The sequence below is a fragment of the Nanorana parkeri genome, unplaced genomic scaffold (assembly GCF_000935625.1).
Source record: "Nanorana parkeri isolate BGI_ZX_2015 unplaced genomic scaffold, ASM93562v1 scaffold67, whole genome shotgun sequence".
In the NCBI taxonomy this organism is placed as follows: domain Eukaryota; kingdom Metazoa; phylum Chordata; class Amphibia; order Anura; family Dicroglossidae; genus Nanorana; species Nanorana parkeri.
This window is the reverse complement of record NW_017306335.1, coordinates 2,714,355-2,736,006: the sequence shown is the minus strand read 5'-3', so window position 1 is coordinate 2,736,006 and position 21,652 is coordinate 2,714,355. Positions and strand designations below refer to the sequence as shown.

General features: G+C 42.7%; 1 protein-coding gene across 1 annotated transcript in view; it reads left to right on the top strand.

Moving 5' to 3' along the window:
* Window positions 1-569: 569 nt before the first annotated feature.
* LOC108804613 overlaps window positions 570-21,652 on the top strand; it is a 30,305-nt gene continuing 9,222 nt past the window's right edge. Inside the window, exons 1-6 of the mRNA XM_018576439.1 lie at window positions 570-585; window positions 4,218-4,270; window positions 6,936-7,033; window positions 11,748-11,856; window positions 12,814-12,863; window positions 13,411-13,486. Of these exons, the coding sequence (XP_018431941.1) occupies window positions 570-585; window positions 4,218-4,270; window positions 6,936-7,033; window positions 11,748-11,856; window positions 12,814-12,863; window positions 13,411-13,486 (402 nt within the window). The remainder of the gene's footprint in view (window positions 586-4,217; window positions 4,271-6,935; window positions 7,034-11,747; window positions 11,857-12,813; window positions 12,864-13,410; window positions 13,487-21,652) is intronic.

The following is a 21,652-nucleotide window of genomic DNA, read 5'->3' as shown; positions in this document are numbered from 1 at the left end:
TCTTTGCTTTAAATAATTGTCTCAGCATGGTTGTGTTGACTCATCCTGTGTTAAGGAGCGGGGTTAATTGGAAGACAATAAATAATGGACAGAATTTGTTTTTTTAGGCCAAAAATTAATTAGAAAAGCCCCACGTCTTTTTCTGCTTGAACACGAAATCCCAGTCCTTAGATCTTCCTCACTGCAGAGATTATTTGCTGCAGCTTATAGAGAGGATGACTGCGCTCTCTCACCTGCCCATGTATTCTGAGAAATATAATTAACAGTTTTTGTCCCTTGGAGTTATAGACAACATAGCTTACTGACTGGGTGTTAAATTCACTGTGATTCCTCTATCAATTATAGAAGATAACTTGGCCTGTGTTAATTTGGTCTGGCGAATCATAGGTTTTGTACGTTCATGAGAGATATACAACAAAGGAAGAATTGTGGTCTAAAGATTTGACTTTATTGGATTTGACATGATGTCAATAATAGCTTGTTAGAGGATCAGTAAAAAAAAAAGAGGTTGTGTGTCTCTTAGTTTAGTTTCTCATGTATTGCTCCTTTGGCTTTCCATCTTTCCCACCATGAAAGTAGTCATCAGTGAGTCTACCATGAAATTATGAGATCAGACTATCCAAACTTTAGTTTCTGTATCAGTCCTTCTAGTGAGCAAGCTGAGTTTTTCTCTTGAGAATTGACTGACCTGCTCTTCCATTTCAAAAGCACGTCATAAGTCCACCAACATCACATCACAAATGCTTAGATCTCTCCAGCCTTTCCAAAGGCCTGCGTCAACAAGCTTTGGGTTTGTGTTGATGGCATCAGTATGACATCAGTCTGAGATGCTTCTGAGATCATTCACAGGTGCATTTGAACTGCAGTTGACCCTCTTCTGCCAGCTTTTGCCCTTTTTGCTTTAAAGCAAACCTGTAAGAAAAATAGGCTACTATTGCCTGTGACCGCCTCAGAAAATGCTAGCTGCCTGGTCGTCTATGTCTGTATAGCCTTCTGAGACCCAAAACATGAACTGAAGCAACTGAAGTTTTAAGTGTATTTTCACTTTTTCAGCCCAATTGGGATGACATCTATTTTATATTTGTTACATGTTCTCATTCACATAGCATAAGCTAAAAAAAAAAAAAAAAATGCTTCTTGCAGTTTAATTTTTTTTACTTGGGTTGGGGGTTTTAAAGGTTAACATTTCTTCTTGCTTCTATTTAATTGAAATGTTAGGAGGGGTGAGGGGTCTGAGGTGACTACTCCATGATATGTTATTGAAGCTTTTTAGATAAAAGCAATCCTCAAATTTTAGTCCCAAGTCTTTCCATTAGAGCAGACCACTGTAAAAGGGCTAAGAAAAACCTTGAATCAGCCATCTTGTCTGATTTAACAAAACATCTAAAAGGTAAGAATTTTTTTAAAAAGCAATTTTTCAGTATGCTGCGTGCACAGGAACATATAGAAGTTTTTTCTCAAATCTGACTGTGAAATTGGAAATACACTTTAAATTAAGTCGTAACCTCTGATCTACATACTTGTTTTAGGTAATTGAATCATAAAATAATAAAGCCAGTAGGATTTTTTTAACCTTTGGCAACAGGCTCCTTAAATTCATGTTTTCATTCTTTAGAATATCTGGATTCAACGGATCACTAATTATTGCAATAGCTTTGTCTGCTGTGTGCCATTTGGTCTATTAAAGTGGAAACAATCTATTTAAAAAGATAAAGGACTACTGCTCTGCTCTTCTTGTTGTCATGGAAGCACTTGCATTGCAAACTATTCCTTGGCATTCGTTAGTGAGGTTGTGTAGATGGTAGACCTGAGAACAATATTACTAGAAGTCCTCCAGGATTCTGGTCACCTTTATAAAAGCTTGTGTAGCGCTCACCCTTGAAGGAGCCGCCAGAATAACCGGGTCACCCATAGTCTGTCTAGGGATTTTGGTAACAAGCTGCCCCATTAGCATTAACTGGCCTCTTCTAGTGCCCACAGAGCGGATATCCAGGCCAGAAGTATGATGCTGAAGAACTTTATTAATATATTCAATCTGGGAGAGAGGGTATAGGGGCCTAGACATCCGGGGTACAACAGACACAGACTCCAGACTCACCATAGCCTTTTAGTATTTAATTGTAGATTCTCTTCAAGCATGGTTGACACTAGGTATCTGAGCAGCAGAGGAGCAGGGATTGGCACAAGTCCTCAGTAGGAGAGACACCAGACTTGCTCCTGAGGTCATCTATATTCCAGGCACCTCCAGCAGACATCAGCTTCCCCGGTTCTCCTCCTCCACCAATAGCAGAGGCCTCCTCTAGACTTGAGGCCTAACAGAGCATTTCCCACACTCAAGTATTCACAACCCCAGGCCTAGCCTGGGGGCAGGCTGGACAGCACCCCAAAATGGACTAATCCATGGCTGGAACCAGACTGAGCACATGGCAATTCCCTCGAGTGTATATGCCCTGTCCCAACATGCATCACTGGCTATCAGAGCCCCTGTGATTGGCCAGTGAACTGTACACACATTCACAATGTCCCCCATTGGTTGTCTCACACTGCAGCAGAGTCACACTCCACTCAGGCAAGTATAATCAATGCCAGAACACCTGGAATTAACCAGATAAATGCCAACTATAATTCAACCAGACTGACTACAGCTCTTGCAATTACTAAATCCTTAGTAGCCACCTCACAAATGGTGTGGTGCTCTTTTTCTGCATTAAATAAACAGCAAAGTATTCAGTATGGAGATCTTTTAGTTGAAGTGGCACCCACTTTAGATCATTGTGAGAATAGTGAGTGCTATTTCTTTTTTATCTGTAAAGTTTAATGGCTTATAATAAATAATATGATGATTTGTTTTGAATTTTTACAAGTTTCTAAATTGGTCTATTATATTTTTTAATGATTGGCATATTAACTTTATTTACAAATCAACCTTTAATCCAGTAGCATCCATTACCCTCGCTTTGCAAAAAAACCAAATGACCAAGCCAGACACTTTTTGCCTTCTTACCAGATGTTGGTGTTGCCCATCACACTTTGTAGGCAATAGAGCAGTGTGGGGAGCAGAAAGGGGCAGGTTGCAGTAAAAATGATAGACGCTGTATGTGTGTTGTAAACCAGTGGTTCTGGATGTACAGTTGGCTAGAGGTATAAAGCAATCATTTGAATGTTTCTGCCTACTATCCTTATCTTTGGGATTTGTGATAGAAGTGAGACATGTTGATAGCTCTTGTATTAAGCAGGCTCTATTCTGAATTATCCTGGTTCAGTGGAGGGCTTTTTGGTTCCTTTTAACCCAACTCACATTAACCTGTCTGGTTCAACGCAGTGGCGTCACAAGGGGGGTGCGGGGGTGCGGCCCGCACCCGGTCGACACCATTGGAGGGGTGACACCAAAATGACTTACAGTCATTTTGGTGTCACCCCCCTCTGAAAAGTCGGGTGCTCGGTCATGGACCGAACGCCCGACAGTATCAGGAGAGAGGATATCTTATCCCGCCGGGTAGCTGTCTCCTCCTCTCTCTGCCGGCGTCCATCACCAAGATGGCCGCCGGCAGGTATCAGAATACTGCCGCGTGTGCGCGATGACATCATCGCGCACACGCGCGGTGACGTCTCGGCGGGGTGACACTCGGACACCGATCCGGGTGTCACCCAGCATCAGGACGCCCCTGGTTCAACGTTCATGTTGTCCAGAAAAACCTCACAAAAAGCAAATTGACTAGTCCTTCAGACCTTGATGAGTCAGATGGTAATTATTACAAAACCTAAAAAATTGGTTCTGCAGATTCTTCTGCTGATAATTATTGTTCTCCAAAAGTACATCACCCTCAGCGAAATTAGACAGAGTAGTTTGAAGGGAGCCCATCAAAGCCCATTTATGTTAGACGGGAACACAGTGTACCACCTTTTTGTCTTCTGATAAAAAAGAGCATCTGGGTAACTCCAACATATACAATTATGGGTGAAATTGCATTTAAAAATACCCTTAATTTGAGGCAACAATAGAAGAGCATTAACTTAGCAACTAGGTCGTGACTTAAAAGCCTGTGGTCGTTTATTTCCGCTCGGTCTTGCCAGCCGGCTTACACCATGGCCTTTCAAGCAGGATATGATTCATTAATGTGAGCCTAAGTTAGTGAATGCGCTTTTTTTTTCTACCCTTTTAGTTTCATATGTAATTATAGCCTCCCCTGCAGCTAATTTCTTCATCTCTGTTTCAGGGCTCGGAGATAAAAATTTCAAAGTGCCGGACCCAGCTGATTCTGCGTCATTCGTGAGTCACCCTAATAATGCAATTTAATATCTCCAGAACAATACAAATTAATTGCACTCATTATTTCCTCCAGCTTGACATGGGTTCTTTACATTGTATTCTGTATTTTCTTTTCTCGTAAAGAAAATTATTGTACCAAAAGAAAGAGATACTATGGCGCTCTGTGGCTTTTGGAAATAAAACCTTTTGCTCTTAGTAAAAGGCTAGGCCTAACTAAAACCTATCATTTTGTTTTGGATGGAAGATAGTGGGATTAGTCAATCTCCTGCTTTTTTCTATGTCAACATAATCTTGATTTAGGCTGAGGTCCTGCCTCCCAAACATGGCCATTATAAGGGCAAATGGTTATACACTATATTACCAAAAGTATTGAGATGCCTTCCTTTACACGCACATGAACTTTAATGGCATCCCAGTCTTAGTACGTAGGGTTCAATATTGAGTTGGCCCACTCTTTGCCGCTATAACAGCTTCAACTCTTCTGGTAAAGCTATCCACAAGGTTTAGGAGTGTGTCTATGGGAATGTTTGACCATTCTTCCAGAAGCGCATTTGTGAGGTAAGGTACTGATGTTGGACGAGAAGGCCGGACTCGCAGTCTCCGCTCTAATTCATCCCAAAGGTGTTTTATCGGGTTGAAGTCAGGACTCTGTGCAGGCCAGCCAAGTTCCTCCACCCCAAACTCGCTCATCCATGTCTTTATGGACCTTGCTTTGTGCACATGTTGGAACAGGAAGGGGCCATTCCCAAACTGTTCCCACAAAGTTGGGAGCATGAAATTGTCCAAAATGTCTTGGTATGCTGATGCCTTAAGAGTTCCCTTCCCTGTAACTAAGGGGCCAAGCCCAACACCTGAAAAACAACCCCACACCATAATCCCCACTCCACCAAACTTTACACTTGGCACAATGCAGTCAGGCAACCGCCTGGCAACTGCCAAACCCAGACACGTCCATTGGATTGCCAGACAGAGAAGCGTGACTGGTCACTCCAGAGAACACGTCTCCACTTCTCTAGAGTCCAGTGGCGGCGTGCTTTACCCCACTGCATCCGACGCTTTGCATTGCACTTGGTGATGTAAGGCTTGGGTGCAGCTGCTCGGCCATGAAAACCCATTCCATTAAGCTCTCTATGCACTGTTGTTGTGACAATATGAAGGCAACACGAAGTTTGGAGGTATAAAGTAGAGTAGGGTTAAAACCCCGGTCAAGATTTTATCGCTGTCTGTTTTCTTCTAGGGATATCTCTTCCGGTCTTGTTTTGGAGACTCAAAAGTGAGAGGAATTCCCATCTTAGACAATTGTCACCCGATTATTTATCCACGTTGAAAGATTAACCCTCACCTTTTGGTCTCATGACAACTCTCAGCTTTAGGATTTCCCCCTTCTTTCTGCCTAGGGGACAATGGTCATCAGGACAAATAGAAAGATTAATCTCCACAGTGGGGACACAGGCTGCAAAACAAATTTGGCATGGGGTCAAACCGTTACCTTTTACATACACTTTATAATTTCTGGATTCTACCATTTTTTACCTTGACACTCTTGTAGAGGACTCTAAAACACTAACAACTATAAAAACAATACATTCCCACTGCAGTCCAAATGAAAAACAAATCCAGATAGTTAGTTAATTAATGTCCAAGATTGAGATGTTAGCTTTGGGTTGACTTATAGTTCAAATTTTGGACTTGTTGTTTACTTTAATGATTTCTCAATATTCCTTTTTTCGTTCATGAACCATAAAAGAGAAATGTAATTTCACTATAAAGTTAGACTTGTTCATCATGAAAGGTTGAATAGTTTAGCAATCTTGGTGTGCCTTCAAGTGATACAAAACTAGAGACTTTTGAGACATTTGAAAGACTTTGGATATCTCTCTGCAATATGAATAACATTTAAGGAGATTATAGGTGGCGCTGTCCTTGGTATGTACAACTGGAAGGAATTCTAGGGAGACCCAGGACACCCATGATATATTTTATCGTCCTTCCCAATGGTCTGAGATCATCAACTACGCAGAATTCAGGGTCAAGCAAAGGCCCGGGGTGGCTTTCGGTTCCTCTAAGCCCTTCTTAAGAACCTCCTGAATGTGGTTACCACTGTTTACACAAATCAATGTAAAAGGTCTATGGGAAGGATCACAAATATATCTAATAATTTCAGGGAATTAATAAACAGTTATTACACACAACATCAAACATTTATAGTATGAGGAGTCTAGATCTCTTTATTTAAAAATATTTATTTACTTTCACCTTGGTCTCCAGCGAACAAGATGAGGGGTTGTTTTTTGTCACCAGCCAAATTCTCTGCTGACCTATTCTGGTGCAAAAAAAAATGGTTGTAAATCTCAGATTAGTGAATTAGGACTGGAAGGGCAGAAATTAATATCCATTGGAGAGTAAAACAACTCCCATATATGTATTTCACCTGTGCCTGGAATTTATCTTTAAACAATTTATGCATTAAGATAAAGAACAAAGGTAGAGTGGTAGGATCAGATAAATTCCCAAAGCAAAAACTGTGCATTTTACGCATTTGTGCTTTTATTGCTAATAAACCTTTGATTAATGCAATTGCTGGAGTGAGGGCCTCATTTTTCATAGAGTCACTTTAATAGTAACGACTTTGGGGTGTAACAATGTTGTTAACACATTTTCGCAGAAAAACGGCAACGGCTGCAAACTGTTATATATAGTGAGGCGAGATTTACAGCTGAGTGACAGTGAGGACAGCGAATCAGAGAATGCTGCAAGACCCAGGTATATGCTCTCCATCCTTTACAATCTATCTTGACAGCTAACATGTTAGCAGTCTAATGTTACCCTTTTTAAAGGCAGTTCTAGAGTTTTTAAGTGATCACATCTTTTATTGTAAATGTATGTGAATGTCATTTTTGATTGTCACCTTCATAACTTCATGTGATTGGCTGTATTTCAAATACGGATGTGTAAATCGTCCCTCTTGTAGCTCTGTGTTATTAGGCTATATAGTCAGAAGCCCAGCTAATTGATTGCTGAACTGAAATCAATTAAACAAAAGAAAGTAACACTGGGAGCAGCGGTATTTTTTTTATCATTAAAAGCCGTCTATGAACTCCAGTCAGTGACCACAATTTAAATTATGACATCAGTCTTCTGCAGGCAGGACAGGAGAAAGCATTTCCTCAGTCTTCTCCATGGGGGGGGGGGGGGGGGGGGGCAGCATTAACAGATTTGGGAGAATGCCCCCTTGGGACTTCTTCACCTGTAATGGAATGAGTGAAGAAGGGATTCAATGAGTGCTAGCTAGGTGGCCCAGGGTGCCCATTCTGCTTGCTCATGTGTAGGCATAAAATTGAGTTTTCAGTTCCCTGACATTTTATTGAAAATAAGGAGATTTAAGCAAAATGTCACCATTTTGGCAAAAGGCATTATAGTCATTAGGGAAGGTGAAATTAAAAGAGAACTATGGGGTAAGTGTTTTTCCCTATAGTTCTCTTAAGGGTCATGGGAGGAGGTTAGTATATGTCCTCCAGTGACCCTTAAGAGAACTACAGTTCACGGTATACTGAGACCGCCGCAGCCGGGACGGATCTCGACAATACAGTCTGGATCCACACAGCTGCGTGAGTGACAGCTGGCTCTGCCTATCTAGAGGCAGAGCCAGCTGTGCCCGCCCCCTCCACGGTCCGTTCCTCCACTTAGCGCTGGAGGATCAGAGAGGGGAGGGGGGAATGCCTGTGGGGAGGGGTGACTGACAGTCACCACTCAATGCTGGGAGACGATCTGGAAGTGAGCGGATCGGCGGCGTGTTTCTACTCACTTCCCGATCAATAAAGCCGACGTGTGACAGTGAAAAAAGTCGAATAAAAGGTTGTCACCGTACACAAATACCAAATACACTGAATAAAATAAAGTAAACTAAATATACCCCAAAAGCCACATCCACTACATAAAGGAAAACAGAGATCCTTGTTAGCGGAATTACAGGAAAAACCAAGTTTTATTTTATTGCATACTTGCATAAATTATTTCCATCAATGACTTTTATTTATTTTCAATGTGCCTTTGAACTTGCTAGACAATATGACTACTCGGAGAAGAGTCAGTTCCCTAAAAAAGCACCTCCATTTTTTTTATGTCACAGCTCTCTCCTCTTCTAGTTACTGACTATGCTGGCCCAGCTCTTCCATCCCTCCCTTTACCTTTTTACATAAGCTTTTATGTAGCTGCTGGGGAAGGGCAGAAGGTGAATATTATAGTGTTACTTGAGTGGTATCTCTGAGTCTGGTGGTCCTGACATCCCATCAACCGGAGCCCCCAGCAGCAGTCTCAGGGCTTTTGGATGTCCAGACAAGGGAGACTTTTACTAGCAAAAAACATGCCTAAAATATGTTAAATGGACATATAATCTTATGCGATGATTGCTGTTTAAATTCATTGTCTAAAGACAGGTTTTTGTGTGATTTTAAAGGATGCAATGGGCTTAAAACTACTCCTTAGGGTTACAGAATCTTCCTGCAACTGGGCCTGTTCTTGTAGAAAAAAGGCCCCTCATTAGCCTCATTATAAACAACAACAAAGCCAGGAAGCAAAAAAGTAGAAAAAAACAAAAACCCACAAAAAAACCCTGAAAGTGACAGTATACAAATAACAATAAACAAATGGAAAGCAAACATCAAAAATACAAAATAGATACTAAAGAGAATACACTAAACCACCCTATATACACCAAAAAAGACCCCACACCCTCTAAATACATAATAAAAGAGATCTGAGTTTTTAAAGCAAATTTCCCCGTAAGCAGCACATTGAGAGATGACGTTTTGGCAAAATTAAATTTTTTAAAGTCTCTCCACTCATTGAAATTCATGTGTTAGGTGGCCTATAATGTATAATGTGGCTTGTTGTTGGCCATTTATCTGATTATAACCCCCGCTCCCCACACAGATTTATACATGTAAAACCAGGTGATGAAAAAGTCGATATCTAGAAAGATCTCTGTGTGTCATGAAACAGATATGGTGACACCGCTGTCACCGAATTATCTAGTATAAGCAGTTCTTCGTGTGTGAATGCAGCATTTGATTACTGCTAGAGACATCAGCCCCCCGCTGAGCTGCCTTGATTCATCTTTCTGGTAATAAATGTTTATATAACAACAGTTGACGTCCTGCAAAATGCATTTGAAACAATAGATGCAACTAGAGAAAAAAAAAAGGCAACAAAGAGTATATAATATATACATTATAATGCTTGTTTGAGGATATTATGGAGAATGACAGGGCCCATATCCAGCAGATCTACAGGGATATGTTTTTGTTGTTGTTTTTTTTTTACAAATCTGGGCCTAATACACCAGTTTGCCTCCCTTTCCCTCTTCCCAACTCACCTCTATACCTTTAGGAGCACAGGCTCCCTTGACTTGCTCTCAGACAGTGATGTCCTATTTATATGACAGTGCAGAGGATTACCTATCGACAGTAAGTGAATTTAAACATGCCTGGGATAAACATAGGTCTCTATCTAGATAAAAAGGTTAAACAAAACAAGCAACCCAAATAAATAGATAAACAATAATAATAAAAATAATAAATAAACTCTAAACAATTTGTAGAGCGATTGACCAGCAAATCTCTGAGAATATTCATTCTGTGCGAATGGATGCACAAAATGAACATTCTTGTATATTTTCTTTGTAAGTCTAATATACAGTATTTTTGAATGTCGTCTTGTAATTCTGCATTATGGCCACTAGATAGAGCCGAGGAGCATAGGAAATAAATACTTATAACAAAAATAAATATAACAAGAACATTCATTTTGTGCATCTAATCACACCAAACAAACAGTTAGGGGGTTATTCACAAAGCTGCCGAAGGCAGCCGAGTGAATAACCGAGCCGTAGTCAAGTGAGCCGAAGAACGTCGGCTATTTACTACGGCTTAGTACGGCTAATTTCAGGCTGAGCCGAAGTGCAGAAGGACTTCTACTCAGCCGATCCAACATCTGGATCGGCTGAGCCAAAGCTCCAGGCAAGCTCACTCCCTGCCGTTCGCCCCTATTCACATACGGGCCTAACGGCAGTGAGTGAATGGCCAAATACTGCCGAGCGGCATTCAGCTCGGCTATTCGGCTCGGTACCTCCGTGGTACCGAGCAGAATAGAAAACAGTGAAAAAAGTAGAAAAAGCAATTGGGCAAAGCTAGCAGTGACAGCTAGCTCCTCCCAACTGTTTCCTATTGGCCAGCACCTGCTAGAGTCTTCTAGCAGGTCCCGGCCAATGAATAACAACTGGGTGGTGTCGTCACTCGGCTGAGCCCTTCGGCTGCTGTACGGGCTATAGTGAATAGCACGTTCAGCAGCCCTTTGGTCCGACTGAATCGAAGGGCTCCGGCAGCCGAAGAGAGCTGAAGGATCAGCCAAAGCTACGCCTGGATCCTTCGGCTCCTTTGTGAATAGCCCCTTTGGAGAGATTTGCAGGTCCAATGACTTTGTGGATTATTTATACATGGACCCCTTAATGTTAAAAAGGACCACTTGGTCTTCTTCTGCTGTCAATCTTCTAGGATTCAGTGTAGAAAGATTCCTACGCTATTATTCTAAACCATTAAGAAATCCCCATTTGAATGAATGATCATGCCGATTTACAGAGAGAGATTTCAGTGCTGTCATTCTTTAACCAACAGAAAGTACTGTAACTCAAATGTTAGCTGCCTGAGGCTCAATTTACCAAAGCTATAATGATAGTTAATTATTATCAATACTGTCATTTTCAGCAAATGCCACCAATGAGAGCTGAAAGTCAAAATAAAGGTTGTTATAGTGCATAACACATGCTTGGTATTTTACTGGATTGCATCTATATTTATAAATGACAGGTTGGAAATCCTGCCATATCTTTATATGTCACATTATTCAGCGCATTCACACCAGCCCTCCCCTTCAAGGAGCTTATATGGTCCCTATGCATACTAAGGCCAATTTAGCCGGGTGCCAATCACCTACCACCATGTGGTTAGCGCTGCCGCCTTCAAACTCTAAGGTTCCCTGGTTCAAATCCCAGCCAGGACACTATCTGCAAAGGAGTTTGCATGTTCTCCCTGAGCTTGCGTGGGTTTCTTCTGGGTACTGTGGTTTCCTCCCACACTACAAAGACATGCTTGTAGGTTAATTGGCTCCTGTCTAAATTGGCCCTATATGTATGTTAGATGGGGACCTTGGATTGTGAGCTCCTTGAGGGCAGGGACTGATGTGAATGTGCAGCTGTGTAAATTGTCAGTGCTATATAAATACCTGTAATTAATAATAAATATTCACTGGACTCGTTCTGTAATGTTGAAGATGTTTTGCAACTTATCCTTACAGAACATGTCCAGTTAAATGTGACTAACTACCTAACAATACCATGACCTGGATAAATGAGAACCTTCACACGACATTTTGTACATTTTTAGAAATGTCTTTGCTTTATTCCCTCAATATGTGGCTGCAGCTCAAAGAAGACAAGTAAGAAAGAGAGAGAGGAATGCAGAGAGAAGGAGAAGACAAAGGAAGACCATGAGAATGAGGATAGTGCGGAGTGGGCTAAAGCTAGAAAGAAGGTAATACATTACCATTAGGCTTTGTTCACACCTAAGTTCAAAGCTAAGCAGGACAAAACGGGCATTTTGTTATGCATTTTGTCGCATGAAGTTTCCCATTGAAGTCTATGGGACCAAAAAGCTCTATAATCATTCATATACTTTTTCCAGTGACAGGTGTTTTTTCGCTTGCAACAATACGCTCAGGTGTGAGCAGGGGCCATAGAAATGAATGGGATTCCGTGTGTGGAGCATTTTGTCACACTTAGCTTTGAGCAGAAAAGTGCCTAAGTGTGCATGGGGACTTAAAGAAGAGCTCCACTGCGCAGCGCAGTGCCTTGCAGCACTAAGGGTCCCCGGTTAAAATCCTGGTCAGGAGACTTTCTGCAAGGAGTTTGCATGTTCTCCTTGTGATTGTGTGGATTTCCTCCCACACGCCTAAGAGATGCTGGAAGGCCCTGTATGTTTGCATGTGTGATAGGGACCTTAGACAAGGACAGATTTCCTACAAGGCCCATCCTCTGGGCTGCAGGGAGCAGAGGGGTGGCAGGTGTGTAGAATCGCCCGAGACATGCATTTGCGGGCGCCGGGCGGGTAGTTGTTTTCTACATTTAGCCCAGCGTTGGGCAAGCAGGGCTAAATGTAGAGCGGGGAAGCTGCTTGTTCATTTACAAGTGATCTCGGCGATGTCGCCAATATCACTTGTAATAAGACTGCAGCCGGAAAGAAATTATTAAAATAGTCTGAGACTAATTGGAAACAATGAATATATGGTCATAAGTTATGGCGGTCACTATGTAACCTACAGCACACCATAGAGAGCATGGTAATAAGGACTATGAAATGCACCCTGCCTACTCCTGATGTATCCTGTGTGATGTGCTGTATGTTGCTGTATGCTGTATCTTAAATCGTCAAAGAAAGAGGAACATATAACAAAAGTCAGAAACTAATGATCTTAATTATCATGTTTTGTAGGTTGAAGAATTCCTGGATTTTCCAGCACTGATTTCAGCCATGAACTTTAGGTAACACAAATTTGCAGAAAGTTGCAAAATGTTTGTCCTTAGCATCAGTACTTTCTATCAGTTATCTTGTGTTCTGATACATTTCTAAAACGCTAAATATTCTGTAGCTTTTTTAATGTTATTTTCTTGTGTAAAATCTAAATGATACATGTTAAAGTTTCATTATACAACCTTGTAGAATCACCTTTCGATTTACCATGAACTATGTATGAGAGCCTCCCTGACCAACAATCCATTCAATTTATGTCCTTGCACTACACAGTTTAAAAAAATTAAAAATAGGGTTGCACAATTAGACTGTAACATGTGTGGCCAGTTTAACTGCAACTTTATATATATGCCAATGAAGACACATTTGACATATGTCCTACAGATAATTATTGAGAAAACTATTCCGTTTCTGAATAACTACCCTTCAGGCAAAAATGGCTGAACTGCCACATTTTAACCTCATAGAGGAGGAAATAATGCAAAAATTGTGGGAGAGGTTTACTACTGATAAATATTTTTGTTTTTGGAATATTCTGAAATGTTGTTTTCATTGCAGGAATAAGACAGAATCTTCTATGTTTTCTCAAAACTCATCTACATCTAGCAGGCAGCAAATGGCATGTAGGGAAGCAGTAAGTCAGCATTTTGCATGTCTTCTTCTACTACCGTATGTCTGGGAGGTAATAGCTAGAACTTCTGACACTGAAATCCCTCCCGCTCCAGGTTGTTGGAAAATCCTTCTTGTAAAATGTCTAACAACACACTTTGACTCAATCCATAACTCTAAACTAACTTCCACCACCAACTGTCAACTCTAAGTCCCCATTCACACCTAGGCGTTAGCGTTTCTGCGCGTTTTATGCACGGTTTCCATTAGCGCGATTTAGAGCGGTTTGCACTAAATACATGCGTGTTTTGGATGTGTTTCTGCATATGGGTGTATTGAGTCTTGTCCAATGAAAAGAAGTCCTGTCCATGACATAATTCCTGTTCCTGTTTGTGGTTATCATCAGGAGAGAGGAGACAAGACCGTGCAGATGTACTCATCCAGAGCACGCTTGGTAGCAGTAAATCCTAACATGCTTCTGCCTCTGTGAGTCATGCCTGTGGCTTGCAATGCATTATGGGATTTGTAGTTTCAGCACAGCTGGAGAGCCTAACCCTGGCCTAGTCAGATTGCAACATGTGTGTTAACCTGGTTCCTCTCCCCCAAATAAACTTGCCAAGACCTGTCTAGATAGCTATGCATATGCAGAATCCAAATGACAATATTTTCTTAAACTCCTACACTTTAGCCAAGTGGTTAACAACTACAGCCTTTCAGCAGCTGTGGAACTACAAGTCCTGTGATGCATATAAAAGTCTGTACACACAGAAAAGAAACAGGCATGACACCCAGAGGTAGCTGCATACTGGGATTTGTAGTTCCACAACACATGGAAATCTGCAGCTGCACAGACCTACAAAAGCCACACGGAAGCTGAAACATAAGCTACAACAGTATCACAACTAACTATAGATGCACCGCATGTCACATGCACATGTTTTACCTTTGCTGTCCTGCACGGATGGAGGGAAAGATTCCCATTCTGCCCAAACCTGGCAAGCAATTTGGATCCAAGCCTGCCTCCTCCTTCCTCTGTTTTTATAAAGGGGGTTGCGCATGGTTGTGCCTGTATCAGCCTTATATATGCCTCAGAGTCAAAGTTCTGCAGACATGAATCAGCCATTTTGATTCCCAGTGTGCCTTGCAGGTGGTCTTCCACAATGTATATGCGCCTTAAAAACGCATGTTCTTTTTGCACAAAAACACGCAAATAAACGTATACATTGAAATCAATAGAGCAGGCGCTGAATCTGCCTGAAAGAAGCTCATGCACCTTTTCCAGCGTTGGGAATTCTTGTGTTGTGTGTTTTGATGCTTAAGCTTTCAGCGTCAAAACGCCCAGGTGTGAACAGGGACTTACTCTTCCCTAACCCTTAACTTAACCTTGAAACCACAACCTAACCACAACCACTGGCCATCAACCCTACTATATTCTTGGTTCCTCAACCGAACCTTAACCGCAACCTAACCCCAATACCACCTGTAAACCCTGATTCTGTCCTAACCCTTAACTCCAAGTCTAACTCTTAAACCTCAATCAAACCTACTGTAAAACCCAAATCACAAATTTCTAATCATTGAACCTCATCCAACCACCTAATCCTCACTCTAACCCCAACCAAAAATTGCCAGCATATCTTTTGCATAAACATAAATTCTTCATTTAACACTTAAATCTAATCTCAAATTCTTTAACTTAACCACTAACCCGAACTGTCAACTCTGTCATCATTCTTAACCCTCAGCAAACCCCTAAACCTCAACTTATCCACCAACCATCAACACTAACCATACCATGGTCCTTAACATTTACCCAAACCTCTTAAACACAACCTGACCCCAAAAACAAACTATCAGCTAGAGTTGATACCAGAATTTGGATGATGTTAGAGTCAGACTGAATTAAATTAATTGAAATGTCCCGAGCTGAATGCAAATTTCATTTGGCAGGTCAGATTACCAAAAGGCTTCTGCAAGCGAGGGACCAAAGGCTGTTTCTGTCTTATATCTGCTTCTGCCGTTACCCTGGCACCTTTAGCTAGGCTGCGAGTGCCACCAAGTAGAATGGTAGAATTTTTAGTGGCTCAGGCTGTTATTTGGCCCCATCATTCCGTTAGACAGGGCTGCCAGGACCTTCCTAGACCATTCTGCACAAGTTTGGATCATTCAAGTGCAATACACACTTTTTGGGTGCCTGGTTCGGATTTCCTTTAACTTCAGTGGGTCTTCTAGTTCACAATTCTGAATTTCAACGGTTTGAAAATCTTAAAAAGGTTTGGCGGAACTGCGACTGATTGAACAATGGGACTTTTGATTTAAAAATGTCAGGTTTGACTTTTTTTATTTTGGCTCTACCATGTTTGATCAAACTTTTCAGAACTTCGTTACTGTCAAACTTAATTCTGCCGAAATCCCAAACCCTCAACTAAATCTCTAAAACTGAGCCAAACCGCAACCCACCCCAACCCTAACTTAACTCCCTAACCTAAAATCACGTATAATATTACTATTGCAATTAGAATAATTTACACTGAAATAAACCTATGCCTTGATATATCTTCAACAAGAATGTGTGTTCTAATATAGCATATTCCAGTATTATGGGCATAGAAACTTTTTCCAAAACATCTGCATTAAATACAGCTTGGCTGTAGATCTCCTGACTGCTACAGGAACGCTCTACAAACTCTCTTTGTCAAAAAAGCTGTTTCCACTAGAGGGACCTGCTAGAGTTCTCGTCACTATTCAACTGAGAAGACAAGTTAAACTATTTGGTGTTCTTAGCTCTTCCCTTATCCAGCACCGGCAGTGCTCTTTTGGCATATTTTCCTCTGCATGTCCTGCACATTTCCTGTGAGCCCAACCTGTCTTTAACACACCCCCTTGGGGTGCTTCATCACGCAGGCTGGGCTCGCAGTATTTCAGGAGTGTGCAGCACTCACACTCATTGCACAGCCAGAGGAAGAAGAGGAAGCTGCTGTGATGTCACCCGACATTTCCTTCTGAAGGACTTTCAGAATTAGTCTGATTTATTATCTGCCCAGATTCTCATTTTTTATGGCTTAACAAGGATCAATTATTCAGACTAGAAAAAAAAGAAATAGGCTTAAGATTTTTTATGTGGAATATAAATTATGAATATTAAGCTTCAAGTTATTAAATAAAAATCGTGTTTAGTTTGTAATTTAGATCTAAGGATTCTTAGGAGTTTTGGGATACTTTATTCATATGCTTGGTTTATGAAAACAAACATAATTTTCAAAAGTCACTTCCTGTCTCAGTGACAACAGTTTTACCAGAAAGAAAGTGAAGGAAATTCTGCAACATGGACACAGATGGAAATGTGACATGGGGGTTGTAACCTTCTTGTGGTATCAGTGGGTGTTCATTAATTCAATATACATTGCATTATATCCACATACATCAGCTGACCAAAGAGTTTTCTTAAGTGATGTTACTAAGCAGTAAAAGTGATTGCATATGTATAGGGTGATGGGTATTTTCTCATACTGATGGAATAATTTTTACAGTGCTTTAGTGATTACATACTAGTCGTGGCATGGCTGGTGTCCGGTTGGCAACAGCTGTGTCCAGCTGCACTGGGAGCTCTTCTTCCTCCTCCTCCCGCTCACTCTTTTCCATCTCCTGCCCACTGCTCCTCCTCCTCCCACCTCCTGCTCCTCTTGCCCATTGCTCCTCCTTCTATAATGTGCAACGTACGTGGCTCACACATGCTGCACTTTACTTGTGTTTACATCTCTGAACTGAAATGTAATCCTTCAGGTAATGACCCTGCAACCGGATCAAAAGTTCCAGTATTGCTGGGTCAATTCCGGCAAGTTTCCACCTCTGGTTATAATCAGGTATCTGCAAACCTTTGGCCATAAAGTTTATGTAGAAACTGCCTTCATATTGGGTAGTTCTTCTCTAATCGATAAAAGCACCTAAGGTGGGACGTATAAGCATAAACTCAATTGATAGCAAGCTCCTTTGTTTTCTGCCCCCGTTCCTCCTATGTGCATATAGACACAGCCACAGGCAGCTGAAGACTTTTCATGCCCATAAGCTTAAAACAACAAACAGAAAAAATGGCAATTGCTTCTCAATTTAAAACTAAGCAGATAGGAAGTTATCTTGCAGCACAGCACAAGAAAGTAGATAATTATGCGCATATAACACATGGGAAAAAATAACATTGCTTCTAAAAATTATACAGAAAACAGGATTTGGCTAGTTTTTCCGCCTCTGTGAATGTTCCCAAACGTCTACGTCTATTGCTCAAATATTGGGTAGAAATTGAATTTGAGACGCTTCCAGACACCGGCTCCCTCTGTCAGGAAGTAATGTCAGCAATTTGTGACGAGCAGACGTCAGCCACAACTCCTGCATGTTTAATTGGATCATTTGTCTCACTTATTAACTTACATAACTGTAGCACCTGTCTGCATTTATTCGGGGGCCCATATGGCGCTGCGCGATTCATTCAGTCATAAGCGACGGTGGCGTCAACAGAAAAATGACTCATTTCCACTTTTTACGCAATGGGCTCTATTTAAAGTGCACTTGTCGTTTTGCATTGAAATGGTGTAAAGGAGAGCAGGAGAGAGGGGGGCGTGCTCTTGCTCTTCACGTTGTGAAAGATTTTAGCATCTCTGAATAGGGGACGGTGTTACTTCCATTACCGTTAAGCTCCATCTCCGGTATCATTAGTCTCAACCCCCTTGGTACATGCATGCTATTATTGCGGCTAGATGAGGTTAGATATTGGAAAATGTAGTGTCACTGAGGCCTCAGACACATGGGAACTGTTTAATCTCAGCTTGTAAACACTAGCCTGCAGACATGAAAGCCAATGGGATTTTTTATAGCATTTAAAGTGGATCGGATATATTTATTTTACAATTATGCAGCATTATCCCACCTTATTCCCCGAAGGAGAAGTGGGGAGTGCCGACCGGCCAAGTAGAAAGCTAGGCAGGAGGCGGCAGCCGGCTGAGCTGTCATTTTAGCACCATCTTTCTCAGACATATATTCTATTTAAATGCCTATTTTTGGAATTAAGGTTGTGTTGCTCTCAGTATGTCTAAAAAAGCACCTTAAAGCATAACTCCATTCAGTCTGACTTCTTGTTTCATTTAAGTTTGGCCCACAAGTATATACATTTTGAATAATGCTCCGCCTTTCATCATGAGCTCCAGTCCAGTGACTTTGCCCAGGCTGAGACGATGCTTCGGTCTGCTGCAGGCAGGAGGAAGCATTTCCCCAGTCTCCTCTCCCCAAGTGATCAGTCTGCAACATTGTAACTTTTCTAACAAGTCACAAGGTGAGAGGCTGCAGCAGGAACCGATCTGCATCAGGGCCAGTGCACACCTAGACGACACCCCACCGCGCGGCAATCGTGCACGATTACGCGCGGATTGCCGCGCGGTCAGGAGTTGCCTAGGTGTGCACCGATCGTGCTGTGGGTGCCATTATTTTCCAATGGCACCCCAGTCGCACCGGGGGGATTGCAAGGTTTGTTCAGCCCGATTCCACCTGTGCTAAAACAGCCACGCATCATGTATCGCAGATAAAAGGTACATTGCTGCGATTTCTGCGTGGTGGGGTGTCGCCTAGGTGTGCACCAGCCCTCAGACATTTGTGAACCAAGCCAAGAACTGCACAGGCACCCGAGTTCACACGATTGTGTCCGCTCTAAGCAGATACAGTATCTCATACCAGGAGGTACTGTAGATGGTAAACATGGATGATGTCCTAAACAAAGATGGTGCTGTTCTTCTGGAGAGAGATGCACATCATCTCAAGGGTGGAAAATGCCTTTCCCTGAGATCTGGTGAGATTACAGATGAGATTTCCCAGCAATGCTCTGCTGATGTAACCTTCCCAGGATGCAACACTTGGGCACAGATTACATCACCAATGCCCAAGAGGACCAGGAAGTGGAAAAACAGTAATTGTGAGTAAAAGGAAAATATGTTTAACTAATAAATATAATATGATTTCATATCAATATGCAGAGCTGTAGGCTGATGTGATTTTTAGTGAAAGGGGGTGAATGTCCACCTTAAGAAGGCATTGTCAGGGGAGTACTGTGATCTCTGTGGCAGGTAATGAACTACTACACTGACACATTACTTATATGATGCATACATGGAAAAAAAATACGCCATGATGGTCTAACTTTAAACATTTCACTTATTTAATTGCATTGCTCTTCACTTATCCATGTGCTTCTGCTGCTAGCATGAATGAAGTCTCAGTGCAGTTCTGTCAGACTGGGACGACTGGGTGTGACTAATTGATTTGATCTCAGCAGTCATTTAGCAGCCATGTTAAATGTGCTGCTTCATATACATAATCTGCAAAGCTGCAAATGAAGTCAGGAGCATATAGAACATCAAGCAAGTAAAATTGTAGAAGTCACATTAAAAAAACGTATTTTAGGTGAACTTTTCAATCATGACGATTTTCAATCATGAAGACGATTATCAGCGGCGGTGTGCAGACTCACAACAGAGGCAGCAGCTGCTTATCTGCAATGGCACAGGGATGTGCTGCGTGAACACCTGAGATGGCAGGGGACAGTGTGAAATCTCCGGAGATTAGACCTTGTCTGGTTTACTTACTGGAGGATGAACTGATCAGCATCACCTGAGTTTATTCATATTCACTGCACTCATAATGAATGAGAACTGTATGTCTATATGCTGTGCTGCCCTGTACCAAGGAGGAAGCATTCTTTATTGGTGCAAGCTGTGTGCCATGGCATGTGTGCTGTGTGCCATGACTGGTGTGCTGTGTGCCATGGCTGGTGTGCTGTGTGCCATGACTGGTGTGCTGTGTGCCATGACTGGTGTGCTGTGTGCCATGGCTGTGTGCTGTGTGCCATGGCTGTGTGCCATGACTGTGTGCTGTGTGCCATGGCTGTGTGCTGTGTGCCATGACTGTATGCGGTGTGCCATGGCTGTGTGCTATGGCTGTGTGCCATGACTGTGTGCCATGACTGTGTGCCATGGCTGTGTGCTGTGTGCCATGACTGGTGTGCTGTGTGCCATGGCTGTGTACTGTGTGCCATGACTGTGTGCTGTGTGCCATGGCTGTGTGCGGTGTGGCATGGCTGTGTGCGGTGTGCCATGACTGTGTGCGGTGTGCCATGACTGTGTGCTGTGTGCCATGGCTGTGTGCTGTGTGCCATGACTGGTGTGCTATGTGCCATGGCCGTGTGCCATGACTGTGTGCTGTGTACCATGACTGTGTGCTGTGTGCCATGGCTGTGTGCGGTGTGCCATGGCTGTGTGCGGTGTGCCATGGCTGTGTGCGGTGTGCCATGGCTGTGTGCCATGGCTGTGTGCGGTGTGCCATGGCTGTGTGCTGTGTGCCATGACTGTGTGCTGTGTGCCATGGCTGTGTGCTGTGTGCCATGGCATGTTGGTGGTGTGCCATGGCTGTGTACCATGGCTGTGTGCCATTGCTGTGTGCCATGACTGTGTGCTGTGTGACATGGCATGGCATGTGTGCTGTGTGCCATGATTGTATGCGGTGTGCCATGACTGTGTGCTGTGTGACATGGCATGTGTGCTGTGTGCCATGACTGTATGCAGTGTGCCATGGCTGTGTGCCATGACTGTGTGCTGTGTGCCATGGCATGTGTGTGGTGTGCCATGACTGTGTGCCATGGCTGTGTGCTGTGTGCCATGACTGTATGCAGTGTGCCATGACTGTGTGCTGTGTGCCATGACTGGTGTGCTGTGTACCATGACTGGTGTGCTGTGTGCCATGGCTGTGTGCTGTGTGCCATGGCTGTGTGCTGTGTGCCATGACTGTGTGCTGTGTACCATGCACGCCATGACTGTGTGCTGTGTACCATGACTGTGTGCTGTGTGCAGTGTGCAATGGCTGTGTGCGGTGTGCCATGACTGTGTGCCATGGCTGTGTGCTGTGTGCCATGGCTGTGTGCGGTGTGCCATGACTGGTGTGCTGTGTGCCATGGCTGTGTGCTGTGTGCCATGGCTGTGTGCTGTGTGCCATGACTGTGTGCTGTGTGCCATGACTGTGTGCTGTGTGCCATGGCTGTGTGCTGTGTGCCATGACTGTGTGCTGTGTACCATGACTGTGTGCCATGGCTGTGTGCGGTGTGCCATGGCTGTGTGCGGTGTGCCATGGCTGTGTGCTGTGTGCCATGGCTGTGTGC